Consider the following 18,280-nt stretch of genomic DNA (forward strand, 5'->3'; position numbering starts at 1 on the left):
CACCCACAGCCTGGGGTATATGTCTATATCGCAAATATGGCTAAAAAGTTTATCGTTTTGCTTCTGTCAGAATTCATCATCAGTTTTAACTACATATTAACAATGTTTTCTGATTATTTGCTATTGGCTGTGAGTTTCGACGGTAGGGCTCTCTCGCGGTTTGAAACTTATACTTTTGTGATAAAATTGGTGTATGTGAAATATACAAAACGACAAAAATAGATATTTATCTAGAAAAATAGAAATTATGAACTGAAATATTATTGTAACCTGATTACTGAACGAATACACAGAATTAATAGTAAAAGTAATTATGTTTTTTTTTATTTTATTCATTATAATTTTAAGATACGTCAAAATAATTGTCAAAGTTAATTTAAATTTGGAAATCTCTCCGAAAAATATTAATTTTTGGCGGATTATTTGATTTATACCGTTCTAATTTAGTTTGTTTAGTTTTGTTAAACTTTTCCTTATTTAGTTTACATTTTGAAAGTGTTAATAAGTTAAACGTTACTTGAAAACTCCTCTATGGAGTCATCTAGTGGAGGCGAACCGCCTGATATTGAGAATTCGATGGATAGTAGCTGTGATTTACAAGATTTAAATGGATTTCTACCCAACCAGCCTCAAAATAAGATAAGTAGTAGTATTAATCTTAACAACAATATTAATGAAAAACAAAATACTTCAGTAAACTCAGATCAACCAGAAAAAACCAGACCTGTTTATTTATACGAAAAAACTGATTTAGGACCTTTTTACATTTTCATTGAAAACTCCAGTTTAAATTTTACAGGAAAATTAAACGCTGTTAAAATAGGCGAGATCCTATTTACGTTGCATCCAGAAATTGACAATTATATAAAAAAAATTGACTCAATCGGACGCAACCGAGTTAGGGTCTCATTTAAAAATTATAGTAGCGCAAATGCTTTAGTTACTTCCAAATTCATTATTCAAAAAAATCTGACTGCATACATTCCAAAATTTCAATTGTTTAAACTAGGTGTAGTAAGGGATATAGATTCAGATACATCGGAAGAATATCTTAAAAATAGAATAAAGGAATTTGATCACCATTGCAAATTCTCGGTTGAGTATGTGAAACGAATAACAAGAAAAATAGTAGCAGATGACAAAGTAATATTTAAACCAACAAAATCAGTTATTGTGTCTTTTAAATGCCAGAATATACCAAAGTATGTAGTAATTAATCATGTCTTACACACTGTTGAAAATACCAGCAAAAGGTAATTATCTGTTACCACTGCTATAGGTATGGCCACATGAGTAAGCAGTGTAAAAGTAATCCTCGCTGTTTTAAGTGTCATGAATCTCACCTTTCCGATTCTTGTTCTTTATCATCGTTTAACAAAAAATGTCTATCCTGTGAAGGTGAACACTTCACTAATGAATGGGAGATATGCCCAGAATTTGATCACCAAAAGAAAATAAAACATTACCTATACGTCTGAAAACAGCTTGTCTTTTAAGGAAACAATTAAACTCTTTCCTAAGATAACTTATGCATCTATAGCAGCCAATAATTCCTCAATAAATTCTCATCAAACTCCAAATATGAATGCACCATCCTCTTCATATTCCTTTATTCAATTGTCCACATCTCAAACATCTTCCAATCAGTTCGCTCTACCTTCAGTTTCAAATAGATATACAATAATAAAACCACCAAAATACAAACGACCTATCTCTTCCTCACCAGACCAAGTAACAATGGAACATCAAAAAATAATAAAGTTAAACCCCATGTCCAACAGACCTGGTGGTATTATCACCTCTTCTTCGTATCAATCTACATTTAATCCAGAACAAGGATATAAAATACATGAACCATCAAAAGAATTAACAGAATTAATATCAAATATAGTTACAAGTATTATCTCTAATATAAATCACAAAAATTTTGAAATTCCAGAAAAATCAGTTCTAGTAAATTCAATTCAATCAGTTTTAAGTTCTCTCTTATATAATAATGAATAGATTGGTAATTTGTCAATGGAATTGTAGATCGGCTAACTCTAATAGAGAAAACCTTATCCACCTATTAGAAGACCAGAAAGTTGATATCGCATTATTATCAGAAACTAGATTTAAACCAGAAAAGTATTATAACTTTCACGGGTACAATATTGTCAGAGACGACCGCTTTTCAGTAACTGTTGGCGGTGGCTCAGAAATTTTAATAAATTCAAACCTATATTATGAGGAAGTCACCATGAAAGTAGATTTAATAAACGTCAATAAAGTAGCAATAAAAATAAAGTTTAAGTCATATACTGTCACATTTATATCTATGTATGTTCCCCCAGGAACCAAGTTATTGTTACAACAATGGAACAATTTCATAACATTTATGGAAAGACCATTTATAATAGGAGGTGACCTTAATGCTCACCACATTTCCTGGGGCCTAGACAACCAAACAGATATGAAAGGTAAAATATTGATGGACTGTATAGACGATAATAATTTAATATTTAAAAATGATGGCTCTCCTACTTTCTTTAGGAACTTCTCGAAATCGGCAATAGACCTGACCATTTGTACTCCTGACTTAAACCACCTGATCACTTGGAAAACACTTCAAGACCTATTTGGTTCAGACCATACACCTATAAGAGTAGAGTTAGAGGATCAACCAACTCATACATATAATCCATATTCACAAAAGTGGAATTTAAAGAATGCCGACTGGAAATTATATGAACAGTATTCGGAAGATGTATTCTCTCAATTTAAAGATATAAATTCTTATGAACAAATTTTGCACAATATAAATACAACTGCATCCTACTGCATCCCCAAATTTAAAATAAAAAAACCGGCTTCTAGAGGAAAATACTGGTGGGATTTAGAATGTGAAGAAGCAGTCAGAAGAAGACAGGAAAGTTTTTGTATATTCAAAGAAAATCCAAACCATGAAAACCTACTTAAGTATAATAAAGATGATGCACATGTCAAGAAGATCACTAAACAAACTAAAAGAAATAGCTGGAGAGATTATGTCGGATCCCTAAATAGGTCAGTCCCTATTAAAGATGTATAGTCAAAAGTTAACCGAATAAAAAATAGAAAAACAATGAACAAAGTCCCTGTTATACTGTCGGAAGCTTCGTGGATAGAAGAGTTCCATCAAAATATCACACCGCCGTCTGCAGAATTAATAATTCCTGATTTACAACTAAATGCTCTGTACGACTATCCAGAACCAATCCGTTTCCTAGTCAAACCATTTTCTGCCACTGAACTAAACTTTGCGTTGAAGAAAAACTCAAATTCAGCACCAGGTGCCGATAATATCCATTACTCGATGCTATCAAATCTTTCAAGAATTGGTAAGGCTGCACTTCTTCTTGTAGTGCCTATCCGTTTCGGATGTTGGCGACCATCATGGCAATCTGCACTTTGCACACTGCTGCTCTGAAAAGATTTGTAGTGGTTGTGTTGAACCACGTTCGTAGATTTTTCAGCCAGGAAATCCTTCGCCTTCCTGGTCCTCGCTTTCCCTCTACTTTTCCCTGCAAGACCAGTTGCAGCAGTCCATATCTCTCACTGTTCCTCATGATGTGACCGAGGTATTCGATTTTGGCTGTTTTTATTTTGATTAACAGCTCTTTTTCTTTTTTCATTCTCAGCAAAACACCCTCATTAGTAATGTGGTCGGTATAAGATATCTTCAGGATTCGACGATAAAGCCACATCTCAAAAGCCTCAATTTTCTTGCAGGTGGCGTCTGTGAGAGTCCACGACTCAAATCCGTACAACAGTATAGGAAATATATAACATCGTAGTAATCTGACTTTTATGGGTATCGACAAATCATGACATTTGAACAACTTTGCCATTTTTTGAAATGCAGATCTTGCTTTCTCTATCCTACATTTGATTTCTATAGAATGGTCCCAATTTTCATTGACGTTCGTACCAAGGTAGGTGTATGTTTTTACTCTTTCTATTTGTTGACCATTCACACTGATTCGTCCAAATTGCTGTTCATTCTTAGAGATCATCATACATTTGGTTTTCTTAGTGTTTAGTGAAAGTCCGTATCTCTGACTGACTTCTGCGATTCTGCTCATTAACTCCTGTAGGGCTTCAGAACTGTCAGCGAATACCACAGTGTCGTCTGCGTATCTTATGTTATTGATACATTCTCCGTTAATTCTAATTCCGGCTTCAACATCATCCAATGCTTCTTGAAAGATTTCCTCAGAGTAGATGTTAAACAGCAGTGGGGATAGTATACATCCCTGACGGACCCCACGTTTGATTTTGATATCGTCGGATTCTCCTGCCTCTGTCCGGATAGATGATGTTTGATTCCAGTACAGATTGCTGATAATCCTTAAATCACAGGTGTTTATTCCAATATTGGTTAATATCTCCATCAGCTTGTCGTGCTTTACTGTATCGAACGCTTTATGGTAATCAATGAAACATGCATAAATATCGCAATTCACGTCTCTACATCGTTGAAATAGCACTTGTATACTAAATAGAGCCTCTCTTGTACCCACAGCATTTCGAAAACCAAACTGTGTTCGGCTGATTTTTTCTTCGCACAGTCTATATATCCTTTGATGTATAATTTTTAGAAATAGCTTTAAAATATGGCTCATTAAGCTGATGGTTCGGAAATCACTGCAGGATACGGACTTTGTTTTCTTTGGTAAAGCAACAAACGTCGACTTCAACCATGCTTTTGGTATTACTCCGCTTAAATATATGTCGTTAAATATTTTGGTTAGGCGTTGAGTACCGTCGGTGTCAAATAGTTTTATGAGTTCAGCATATGCATTGTCAGGTCCAGGAGCTTTGCCATCTTTTAGTTGTGATATTGCTCTTTCCACTTCACCTGATGTGATTGGTAAGTGGTCATCACATATGTAGGATGGAGGTTGTTCGGATCTAGTATCATCAAAAAGTTCCTGTGTGTATTTTGTCCATATGCAGATTTCTTGATTTCTGTCTGTGATGATATTCCCCTGTTGGTCTCGCAATTTGCTAGCTGTGTTGGATTTCTGAAGACCAGCTGCTTGTTTCACCTTTTTATGCATGTTAAACGTATCATGTTTTTGCTCTAACGACTCTATCTCTTCACACTGTGATTTTAACCAATTTTCTTTGGCCTTTCTTATTTCAGTTCTTATTTGTCTCTGAATCGTGTTGTACATTATTTTGTTGTTTTTTGATTTTCTTCTTTCTTCCATAAGTTGTAGTATATTGTCGTTCATCCAACTTTTTCTCATCTCTTTCTTTTCTATTAGATGTTCTTCTCTGATGTTGTTAAAGGTTTCACATATATTTTGGAGTGATTTTTCGGCATTATATGTTTGCTCCACATTAATTAGCTTCTCTGAAAAAATCTGTGCGACTGTCTCTTTTGTTTTCTTATCTTTTAGTATTCTCATATCGCACTTTTTGTTGCTGTTCTTTTTTGCAACCTTCTTGAATCTAAACCTAAATTTACCAACAACAGGAACATGATCTGATGATACGTCAGCACCGGGGTAACCCCTAACCGATAGGCATCCATTACGGAATCTCTTGTTCACCATTATGTAGTCAATTTGATTCCGTATTACGTTTCCTGGTTGATCTTGCGGGGAGACCCAGGTGTACAAGCGTCTTGGTGGTAGTTTGAAGAATGTGTTTAGTATTGTAAATTCTTCTTCTTCTACAAACAGTTTTAATCTGTCTCCCCTTTCATTTCTCTGTCCTAGACCAAAATCACCTATGAATTCACCGCTTCTCCCTTTACCAATTTTCGCATTGAAGTCACCCATAATGATAGTTATATCTTCTTTTTTAAGTCGTTTAAGTGACTTTATCAACAACTCATAGAATTGCTCTAGATCTTCTTCTGGTTTATCGTTTGTGGGGGCATACACTTGTAATATATTGGCTGCACTACTAAATATATATAATGAAATTTGGATGCGCCGCATAAAGATTCCTGACGATTGGCACGTTTACACTATTATCCCGGTTTTAAAACCAGGAAAATCTTCAAAGAATTGGGATTCTTACCGTCCAATCGGTCTGGCTTCCTGTATACTAAAAACATATGAGAGACTTATTAAAAACTGTCTGGAATTTTGGCTAGAAAAGAACGACCTATTACCAAGAAGTCAGTTTGGTTTTAGAAAAGGTAAATCCACACAAGATTTAGCCAGCCACTTTTTAATAGACATTTATAGTTCCTTTACTTATAAGAAAGCAGTTAGTGCTTTGTTCTTAGATATAAAAGGGGCTTACGACAACGTTAATCTTCACATACTATACGCGAAAATGTTGGAAATAGGAACACCCGAGATAGTAACATGGAACATCATTAACTTATACATTAATCGAGCAGTTCACGTTAGATTAAATGGAGATCAATCTAACTCCCGATACACATCTTTGGGACTACCTCAGGGTAGCATCCTAAGTCCTATATTATATATACTGTATACTGCTGACTTAGAAACTAAACTTCCTCAACACATAAAAATCCTACAGTACGCTGATGATGTTGCGATATATGCAGAAAATAAGTCAATAGATAGATGTAATATCTACCTTAAATCGACATTGAATATTATAAAAAAATGGGCGACCGATAATAACTTAACAATATCAGAGAGTAAATCAACCATTGTTACCTTTACTAAAAAACGATATGTTCCTCAAAGCCATCTACAATTTGATAATACTAATATTCCTTATAAAACTTCAATAAAATTTCTTGGCGTATTTTTAGACTCCAAATTAAATTGGAAAGAACACACAAATTACATATTACGAAGAATGGAAAATGCAATGAATATCATGAAGACTGTAAGTGTCAGTAACTGGGGAGCTGATCCAAACATATCAATATTACTATACAGAAATTTGATAAGATCAATCTTAGACTATGGATCTATTTTTTATGGCTCAGCATCAAACTCTGTGTAATGTTATAATGTAACACGTGGTAGGGTTCCTAGGTTAACTTTGGAGGATAGGTTATAATGAAACAACTTGTATCTATCGTGTCTAGATTCAGAATGGTTTTATTTCCGTTTCACTGTCCTTGTCACTGTCACGTCACTCTTACAATATTACCAACTTGAGTGCGTTCCGAATACTACCTATTTACATACATCACATCCCCCTCTTTTTATAATGACAAAATAAACATAACTTTCTTTAACAAATCTTTAAATAAACATTTATAAATGTCCACAATTGTTTCATTCACCCTTTACCCCCTTTTATTTTATAATAAAATTACTTATAAATCTAGTCTATCAGGTTTTTTAACAATTCGACCTGAAGAGGTTTGTGGAGGTAAGTTTATTGGAGAGTGATGATCAGAATGGTTATCAGAGACACTTTCAAAATTTTGTGACTCACTAGTTTCAGATTCGTTATCTGAATGTTCATCGTCAGAAGTTGCAGGAATGCGAACTAAAAATTGTCTATTTCTTGCAATTTCTGACCCAGAATCTCTTAATTTAATCGAGTAGGTTTTATCTCTTAATTTATGTGTGATAAGACCTTCTCTCAATTTGTTTTTATCTTTAATATAAACTTTTTCATTATTTTTAAGCGGTTTTAAATTTATTGTCCCTCTATCATAATAAGCTTTTTGACTGTTTTGTCTTTTCTGAAAATCGCTGATTACTATTTTAGAATTACATAATTTTGGTTTTAGAATTTTGTCAGTGGTGGGAATCTGAGTTCTAAGTACTCGTGACATTAAAAGTTGAGATGGTGATGGAAATTTGAATCAATTGGTGTATTTCTAAGTTGTAGCAATGTTAAATATGTATCTTTACCATCTCTAAGAGATTTTCTTAGCGCTTTTTTGTAGGTTTGAATATATCTTTCACTTAGACCATTAGATCTATGATTTTCTGGGCTTGACTTTATGCTTTTAAATTCCCATTCTTGACAAAATTTAACAAATTCATTGGCTGTGTATTGTGGTCCACCATCAGAGTAAAATATTTTTGGTATTCCATGACGAGCAAACATCGATTTTAAATGTGTAATTATAGTTGAACTGGTTGTATCGTTCAACAGACAAATTTCTGGATATTTACTGTAATAATCTACCACCATTAAATAACTTTTTTGACCTATGTAAAATATATCAGAGCCAACTTCCTCCCAGGGGAGTTCTGGGATATTGTGTGGAGTCAAAGGTTCTCTCTTTGCATTTTCAAATTGTGGGCAAATTGGACAACCTTTAACTTCATTCTCAATGTCAACTGTCATGGAAGGCCAATATAATGATTGTCTAGCTAACATGTTACATTTATTTATTCCTTGATGGCCATAGTGAATTCTTTTTAACATTTCTTTTCTCATTACATGAGGAATTATAATTTGACTATTCCTCATCAACAAACTATCAAAGAAGGTTATTTCATCTTTAATCTTAAAAAATGCTTTTAAATCTTTATGTACATTATTTAATTCTTTTGGCCAACCTTTTTTTATGAAAGTCTTTAGATCAATTAAAGTTTTGTCTTTGCTAGTCTCTTCTTTGATTTTTTGCAGTTGATTGTTTGAAACATTAATGTTTAATCTTACTAAACAAATTTGTGATTCTAGTTCAATATCTAAATCATTCTTTATTACAGGCAATTCCGAACAACATCTCGATAGCGTATCAGCTATATATAGTTCTTTACCTTTTTTATACATCAGATTATAGTCATACCTCTGCAATTTAAATAACATTCTTTGAAGTCGTGGTGGCGCATTCATTAAGGGTTTCTTTACTATGGATATCAATGGTTTGTGATCAGTTTCTATATCAAACTTGGAAGCATATATATAATTATGAAATTTCTCACATGCCACCAGAACTCCAAGAAGTTCTTTTTCAATTTGTGCATAATTTTGTTGTGTTAAAGTTAAAGCCTTTGATATGTAAGCTACTGGTTGACCTTTTTGTAAGAGTACAGCTCCTATTGAGTCTTTTGAACGGTCAACCGATATTAAACACTTTTCATTTATATCAAAATGTCTTAATACTGGGCTTTTTGAAATTATTTCCTTAATTTTACTAAAACATTCATCATGTTTATGTGACCAATGCCATTCTACATTTTCTTTAATTAATTCCCTAAGAGGTGCGGTTAAGTCTGACAAATTTTTTATGTGTTTAGACAAATACGTTATCATTCCTAATAATCTCTGTATGTCTTTTTTATTTTCTGGCTTTTTCATATCTTGAATGGCTTTAATTTTATCACTATCAACACTTTGACCATCTTTATTGTAATTAAATCCTAAAAATTTTACATTTTTTACACCAAAACTACATTTTTCATAATTAAATTTGACATTATTTATCCTAGCTCTTTCTAAAACTTGATATAAACATTTATCATGTTGTTGTTTTGATGAGCCATAAACAATTAAATCATCAATATATGTTTCTACACCCTCCATATTAAATATTTTACTGAATCTTTTGTGAAACACTTCACTTGCTGAACTAATGCCATAAGGCAGTCTTAAAAATTTATATCTACCATAGCAAGTGTTAAAAGTACATAATTTACTACTTTCTTCATCAAGCTTTATGCTCCAAAATGCTTTTGAGGCATCAAGCTTGCTGAAATAAACGTTACCTTTTAAATTTGCAGCTATTTCATCAATCGTAGGGAGTTGAAAGTGCTCTCTTTTGATAGCTTTATTCAAGTCTCTAGGATCTATACAAACTCTTATGGAATTACTTTTTGGTTTTCTTACCAAGACTATCGAGTTGACCCAATCTGTAGGTTCATCAACCTTCTCAATTATTCAATTTTTCTCCATTTCAGCTAATTCAAGTTTTAGTTTCTCCTTTAATTGTAGTGGAATCTTTCTTGGAGGATGTATAACTGGTTGTGCAGTTTCATTTAGCATGATTTTGTATGGCTCATCCAAGCAGCCTATACCTGAAAAAACTTCTTTAAATATTTTTTTCACATCAGAGTAATCATTTTTAAATGTAACTTCTCTAGAATTCAAATTATTTTCAATTTTTTCTATAGTATTGATTCTTTTTAAAATATTTAAAGCTTTACATGTAGGAAGACCTAATACCGTTGGTGAATTAATTTCTACCACATAAAACATTATGTTGTACATGTTATCTTTATACTTGCATTCTAAACTACATTTTCCAATGACCCTAAGTGTTTCATCCGAAAATGTCGTTAACCTGCAGTTTGTTTTCTGTAGTTCAACATTAACTTCTAGAGAATTTAACTTATTTATTGATATTACGTTTGCCATTGCCCCTGTATCTAATCTACAGCTTAATTTACGCTTGTTAACTTCAAAATTTATCATGAAATCATCATCAAAACTGCTATTTTTAGTATTTACCAAGCCTATAAACAAATCATCTGATTCTGAATCATCTACATCTACATACTTAATTTGTTTTTGAAAACATTTTTTTGCATAATGCCCTATTTTATTACATAAATTACACTTAGCTTTATATGCTTTGCATGGTTGGCCTCTGTGCTCCATTCCGCACCTACTGCACCCTGAACTGCTTCCAGATTTACCATTGAACTGGCCGTCTTGGGGCTTTGAATGAGTTGGATTCACTCTTCTGTCTTCCCACTGTTCTCTATTTACATATTTCTTATTGAAGTTTCTTTTCTTTATGTAGTGCACCTCCTCTGACTTCATTTTTTCAGACTGGATTTTCGAACTTTCTATACTTTTACACAGATTGATTGCTTTTTCCAAGCTCATCTCATCTTCTTCTAATAGTCTCTGTCTCATCGTTTCATCTGCTACCCCACAAGTTATGCAAGTCTTAATCAGACTGTCCTCCAAATTCTCTAGCTCACAATTTTTTGCCTTGTTTATAATATCTGTTATAAATTTGTCTACTGACTCACCTTCTTCTTGTTTTCTGGTGAACAGGCAATACCTTGCATTTGACACGTTGCTTTTTGGCTTGAAATGTGCTTCAAATTTTTTTATTAACAGTTCTAACTTGTCTTTTTCTTCTGTTGAGAACTTAAACGTGTTATATATTTTGAACCCTTCGTCCCCTATTAACTGTAATAGCTGTGCACACTGGGTTATTTCAGGTTTCTTTGTTAATTCTGTAGCTTGTAAATAGTTTTTGAATCTTTGTATGAAGAATTTCCAATTTTCATACAAGTTACCTGACATTTGCATCGAGTTTATAGCTGCCTTGAATTCCATTGCACTTATATCTTTTCTTAACGTATTCGATCTTGTTCGGCACCATGTAATGTTATAATGTAACACGTGGTAGGGTTCCTAGGTTAACTTTGGAGGATAGGTTATAATGAAACAACTTGTATCTATCGTGTCTAGATTCAGAATGGTTTTATTTCCGTTTCACTGTCCTTGTCACTGTCACGTCACTCTTACAATATTACCAACTTGAGTGCGTTCCGAATACTACCTATTTACATACATCACACTCTGTACTCCAAAAAATCGAGAGGATAAAAAATAAGGCACTTAGGTTATGCACTGGTTATCTTCGTAGCACACCTATATTGGTCATGGAATGTGAGCTTAATGAACCTCCACTTTCATTACGCAGGGAATACCTAAGTGAGAAATTTATAGTTAAAACAGCGGTTAACGATAAACTGCTAATAAATAAAATTGTTCATTTAACCACCTCATACCTAACTCATTATTACTGGGAAAAAAAGAAACTGCTTTTAGTTGTGGAAAGCTTCCTCAACGTTTCTAATTCCATTGGCGACATACACCAAATAGAACAAAGCTCGTCTCGAAAGCTAAATTATGAAGATTATTTATCTCCAGTTAACTGTCATTTAAGTAATATTCGTGCGACAGACTTCCTTACTAAAATAGACTACCTTCAGTGTGTACAAAAAAACTGGGGGAGTTATCAGAAATTATATACGGATGGTTCAAAAATGGAAGGAAAAGTTGGATATGCTATATATTACCCACAAAAAAGTATAAAAATAAACAACAGATTACCTGATAAAATGACAATTTTCACAGCTGAACTCATTGCAATCAAAGAAGCATACAAAATATGTATTAATCAAAAAGAACTCAATTATGTTATATTTACAGACTGCCAAAGCATTGTAAAGACATTGAAATATAATGTACATAATTTTGCAGAAAATTATATCATCAGTGACATCATAGCAATGAACAGTGAAGCTTTGAAATCGGGCAAAAATATAATATTGTGTTGGATAAAAGCACACATTGGTATAAAAAACAACGAAATAGTAGATGATCTGGCTAAAAAAGCAACAACGAAGGAATCCACTCTGCATACTTATCAACTTCCTATGGGAGACATAATTTCTATTATGAGATCTATCAAACGGACGAAATGGCAGGAAAAATACAATAATTCAGACAAAGGAAATTATTACAAAAAAATCCAGCCTACACTTCCCATCAAGACATGGTTTAATCAAGTTTCCAACAGAGGCTTTATCAAAACTATTTGTCGAATAAGAAGTAATCACTGTCTGACTCCAGTCTACAAAAGAGAAATAGGACTTGTAGATAATGATGAATGTTTATGTGGAGAGCTAGCTGATCTACAACATATGCTGTTAGAATGTCCTTTACATTTTATTGAAATATCAAACTTTTTTGCCAATCTAGTTCAAGTTAATGTACAATTTCCTTTTAATCTTATATACCTTTTACAATCAAACAATCTAGATGTTTATAAAATTTTGTACAACCATGTTAATTGTTTAAAATTAAAGCTCTGAGAAAAAAAGAAAAAAAATAAAAAAAAAAATAATAATAAAATAAAATAAAAAGTTACTAAGATCTAAACCTCCGCGAGGTTGAATAGGGTTTAGGTCTTAGCGCGATAAAAAAATATACAAAAAAATACATAAAAAAAATGTTAAAAAATATATTAAAAAAAAATAATAAAAAAACAGTAAAAAAAACTTAGTAGTACTAATAGTTTTAAATTTAGATACTAAGCATATATTTTGTAAAAGAGAGAATTCAAAACACATTGACTGGCCAGTTGGTTGCTTAAACCAGTGCCAATAAAACATAAACACACACACATTATAATTTTAATATGTAATATATAAATTCGTGCGACTGGATGACTGCTTATGTAAGAGACCATTGAAAAAAAAGAAGAAGTTTATGTGAAATTTAGAGGTTACCTCTCTTTTTATTGGCTGTGAGTTTCGTCGGTAGCGCTCTCTCGCGGTTTGAAACTCGTACTTTTCTGATAAAATTGTTCAAATTCAATGCACAAAACTGTCACTAAAGGCGCTAGCGAAAACTGTCAAATCCCCTCTACTCATCGGCTCACGACGAATATCTCAAACACTGTTACTAATAAACCAAGTATAAAAGTTATACAGAATATATCAGGTATAGGCAAAATCACTACCAATAAACATGGAATAACTTAGATATAGGTTATACTTGGTATAAAAATTTAGTCCAAGTTTATACCGACCCACACCCTTGTTTAAGTCTGGTATAACCTATTTTATGAATGTCAATGTCATCAGAGGCAAAAATTTATTATCTTTTAATTTGTTTTGTGAGTAATTATAATATAATAATATAAAATGTCATAAAAATCACATTTTTAAAACAGTTTGAAATTTAAAAAGAATCCATTTATCCATACAATAGCAGTTAAATATTGCATTGTTAGTCGTCAGCTCTTAGCTATCCTGAAAATTTCAAGTACCTAGTTAGTCTATAATTCTAGAACTATTGTTAAAATGGATTACAAAATTTGCGGAGTCCGTGACACCAACCAAGCCAAGTATATAAAAAGGTTTTAAAAATATGTGTTTAAGAGGTGTTGCGGCTGTCAAAGAAGTTGATAATTTAATTAACATGATAGATAATACACGAAAAGGAAACTTCAAAGATAGAATAAATCCCTTTTCACAATACACCGATAAGGATAAGGAATTCAGAATTAAATATCAGTTTTTCTAAAGATCCCATATAGCACACAACGTCCGATGTACGTCCATATAACGTACATTTAAAGTCCAAACGTCCATGGACCAAAACTGGACGTACTATGTACGTACATTACGGGACGTCCATTGGACGTTTGATTTCAACGTACATTGGACATCCATTTGTGGTCCATGGATATTTTACACAAAACGCGACTATTATATTAAGTCCCAATACAAACTAAATGAGAATCTTCTTGACAACGTTGTCGCTCTTCGCGCTATCGGTCGTGAAAGGTAGTATTATTAGGCAGGTACTTTTAGGGGATTATCGCTGTTAATTGTTGTGGAATACTGAAGGATGGTTTATTTATGATAATTCACAGAATGGCAAACGCGCTTGTAATATACAACAACGGTACTGACTCTAAAAATAGTTTGGAACAGAAACAGAACAGAGATTAAACCTCTTTTAATGTGCATGCTTCCTAGGGCGTCATTATCTGAATCTCGTCTTTATGAAAATACATCCTGTGATATATTTGTGTTTTCTGTTTATCGTGCAAGTACAGTCGTGCATTAATGAAGTTCCTAGTTCCTATAATAAAGTATATATTATAATGAAGTTATAGTAAAGAGAAATAAAAAGGTCTTTTGTGTAATATTTTTAAGTATAAGTTTAGTATTATAAGGAACTATTTCCTTAAAGGCTTTTTGTTATGTATTCACAAAATTATGGATACTAGATTTCTTTCTGAAAAGTGCCCTACAAATGTCCATAAGACGTACATTGAATGTACATAAGGTGTACACTGAAAGCTTCAATACAACGTACAATGTACGTTTGTAGCGGACGTTCTATGGACGTCCAATTTTGTGAACTCTGGACATTCGTTGGACGTCCATCGGATGTCCATTGTACCTTAGCGGGACGTCCATTGGACGTTCCAATGTACACAGATGTACGTCCATTGGATGTCCATAAAACGTACTTGTGCTATCTGGGATGGTGTAAGGTTTTTAGAAAACTTAATAGGTTGAATTTGATATTGCATGAAAAGTTGAGTCAAACAGTCCATAGAATGCACAAAAAATTTCAAAATGATTCGTCAATTAGTTTAAATTTTATTCAATTTGTTTATCCCAAAGTGCTTTTTTTGCAATGTTATTGTTAAGAAAATAATAATGATTACAGCAATTCTGTGGAAACCAGATGACAGAAGAACACTGGTATTTTAAACGTATTTAAAAAAATCAATCAATATTAAAAGCTCATTTTTATCATTCCGAAAACATTTTACAAAAGTAGAGTCAATTTTGGCTTATAAACAATTTGAATAACTCTGTTAATATTGACTGTGGATTAAATCTACTTTGGTATTTGAAAAGCTCTCATTTTTACACGGATTAAAAAAAACATTTCGCCTAGGTTAATTTGGTTTGTCAGTTACAGTGAAAAATCAAAAGTGACATGTTTGACACAATATATCATTGTTCTATGCATTTTTGCAGAAGATTGCGACGTTGCCAAACTATTATTTCGGAATAAAGTTGGAATACTTATATCTAACTTATACAGAGTTTATTAGTAACAAATTATTTTCGTACTATATCCACTTTATACTTAGAATAACTATTCTAGATATAAATACGGAATAACCTTAGAATACGAGTGTTTTATTAGTAACAGTGAAAGTGTTTAAGGCTATGGGTACATAATTCGCAAATATTTTACGTGTATCCCTACTTTTTCTGTCTTTACACGCCAAATTACGTGTAGTAAAATTCACACTGGTATGGATATGTAAACATTACTAGAATGTTATTCTACTTGAAAATGTCATCATTAATTTAAAGAGATGGGTTTTGAATGTTCTTGGATAACTGTTATTTTTATAATTGCACATTATTAATTCAGTTAATAAATGTGATAATTTTTTCACTAACTATGTATTCATTGATTGTAATAATTTATTTGTACAACAAAAACTAATACTCAATCGAGAAAAGAGGAAAAGTGTTAAAGTGATTTTTTAATAATATATTGTTCTTATGGAACACTTACAATTTTAAACATCTTTAACAACAAAATACTTGGATCACAGAATATATTATCCTGATGTATTCTCTGCTTGGATCTTCCACAAATAATACACAATAAATAACTTTTTATTAAGTTCACGTCTTAAATCAATTATTTATCAAATACACTATACTTATATCAATAATATTTCATATTCCCGATGCAATGTCAAATATTTAAAATTGTCACTGATTGTCAGTGTCTGACTGACAATATATGCTGACAATATTATATTCGGCTGAATGCGTTGTAAGACAAAGACAGATTTGGAAAATATTACCACGGCATTGTGTTCATTTTTTTTTCGAATCCTGAAAAAACCATGTATTCACTTGTATTTCCCATTTGAATATACTTGATTCTGAAAAAACCAATAAATATTTTTGAAAAATTTAAACTCAGAATGAAAGACTAAATTATTACCGAGGGCCGAACGTTCCTTAGAATAAATAAAAAGTTTATTTTGAATGAGATATTTGAAATTAAAAATCACAATAAATTTTCTCTTAGTTTTTCACCCCTGTAACTTATTAAAATAAACATTATAGAAGTTCTCAGGGACTTTCGGCCCTCGCTAATAACGTAATCTTTCATTCTGCGTTTAAATTTTTCAAAAATACTTATTAGTTTTCTCAGGATTCGAAAAAAATGAATCCCCATTTGAATAGCATTGCAGCCGAAAATACGTACCGATCCTCTTAAGGGGAAACAGGGTATCGCCTGTCAAAATTTTCGAAGTGATTTAAATGTATTCATTTTTTTCGAATCCTGAGAAAACTAATAATTATTTTTGAAAAATTTAAATGCAGAATGAAACATTACATTATTACTGAGATCAGTCGAAAGTCTCTAAAAATTTCTATAATGTTTAATTTAATAAGTTACAGGAGTGAACATAAAAGAGAAAATTTAGTATGATTTTTAATTGCAAATATTTCCTTCAAAAGAAACTTTTTAAAGTTATACTTCTCTAGGCTCGATTGAGAGTAAAATTTCATAATACTGCGCGCATGCGCACACAGACAGTATGGCGTTTAGTTGCTAAATTTTTCTAGTTATGTATAAATATATCAGTGCAAGAAAAGGTGTGAAAAGAATATATTGGTGTCTTTGGATTTGGGTTGTCTGCCTAAGGAATAAGATGAGTATTATTAAAACATTTTATTGTATATTTATTATACTTCACCTGTTTCACTGTTTGTTACCGTGGATTGTCATTAGGTACATCCGAACCGATACAGACACAGTCCTCGTAGCGTATTTGGTATAGCATTCGGCCAGAGATCGAGAGGTCTTGAGTTCGAATCCAGTGCAATCCTATACTTTTTTTTTTAATTTTTGAAGATATTCTTCTTTAGCGGCGAATCGATTGAGGGTAAAATTTGATTGATCCCCGCGCATGCGCACACCGACAGTATGGTATTAGTTGTTATACGGGCTCTGATTGGGTGCTGAAATTTTGAAATGATCTGTCAATAATTGTTCAATATGGAGGTTATCGGTAAACAAAAATATTGTATAATATTAGTTTTTATTAATGTGTGGACAGAAATAAAATCAAATTTATAATTATAGTGACTTTTTAAATAGTTTTGAAAAGCCGCAGGTACGTAATTCTAAATGTTTCAGTTGGAAATACCTAATAGTTTCAATACCTATCTATTTGGAAAATGTAAACAAAATAATGTAGTTATGGTATGTTAAACAGTAAATGGTTAAGTTCAATTAGTTACCACTATAAACAGCCCGGATTAACCGATAATAGTATAAAAGGCCCGATTTCAGGTAAAATTTATTTTAGGCTTTATTATGGGAGTACCGTCTAGTCAGTGTTAATTGCAAAAGACCAACTCTGTCTACCTCGGTGGCTTATCGCTCCGGGTGGGTCTTAACAATGGGCCAGGTCAGATAAATTTAATAATATTTATGACCGCACTAATTGAACTCAAACCATTTACTGTTGAACAAACCATACCTATTAGTAGGCAATGCTTTAATTTACATAATCTGATTACGAACAAACTTTCTACAAATCTTCATCTCATATATCGTTTTCTTACTCTATATTTTGTTGTATTTTATTTCGACAAAAATCAAACTAATAATTTTATTAAATTCATATAAATTTATGGTGTAAAGGTTTAGTTTGTGTATATTCCCACATGAAGTATACGAGAGTTTGGTGCAGTTTGAAATGGCTTCAACTTTCGTACGGCGCGGTAGACGTGAAGTGGGTTCAAGC

At 32.3% G+C, this 18,280-nt stretch overlaps 1 protein-coding gene across 1 annotated transcript in view; it reads right to left on the reverse strand.

Moving 5' to 3' along the window:
• Nucleotides 1–17,265: 17,265 nt before the first annotated feature.
• The window catches only part of LOC114334271 (farnesol dehydrogenase), an 83,194-nt gene continuing 82,179 nt past the window's right edge, over nt 17,266–18,280 (reverse strand). Inside the window, exon 5 of the mRNA XM_050646020.1 lies at nt 17,266–17,489. Coding sequence (XP_050501977.1) covers nt 17,370–17,489 — 120 coding nt within the window. The 3' untranslated portion in view covers nt 17,266–17,369. The remainder of the gene's footprint in view (nt 17,490–18,280) is intronic.

This window comes from Diabrotica virgifera, chromosome 3, assembly GCF_917563875.1.
Source record: "Diabrotica virgifera virgifera chromosome 3, PGI_DIABVI_V3a".
NCBI lineage: Eukaryota > Metazoa > Arthropoda > Insecta > Coleoptera > Chrysomelidae > Diabrotica > Diabrotica virgifera.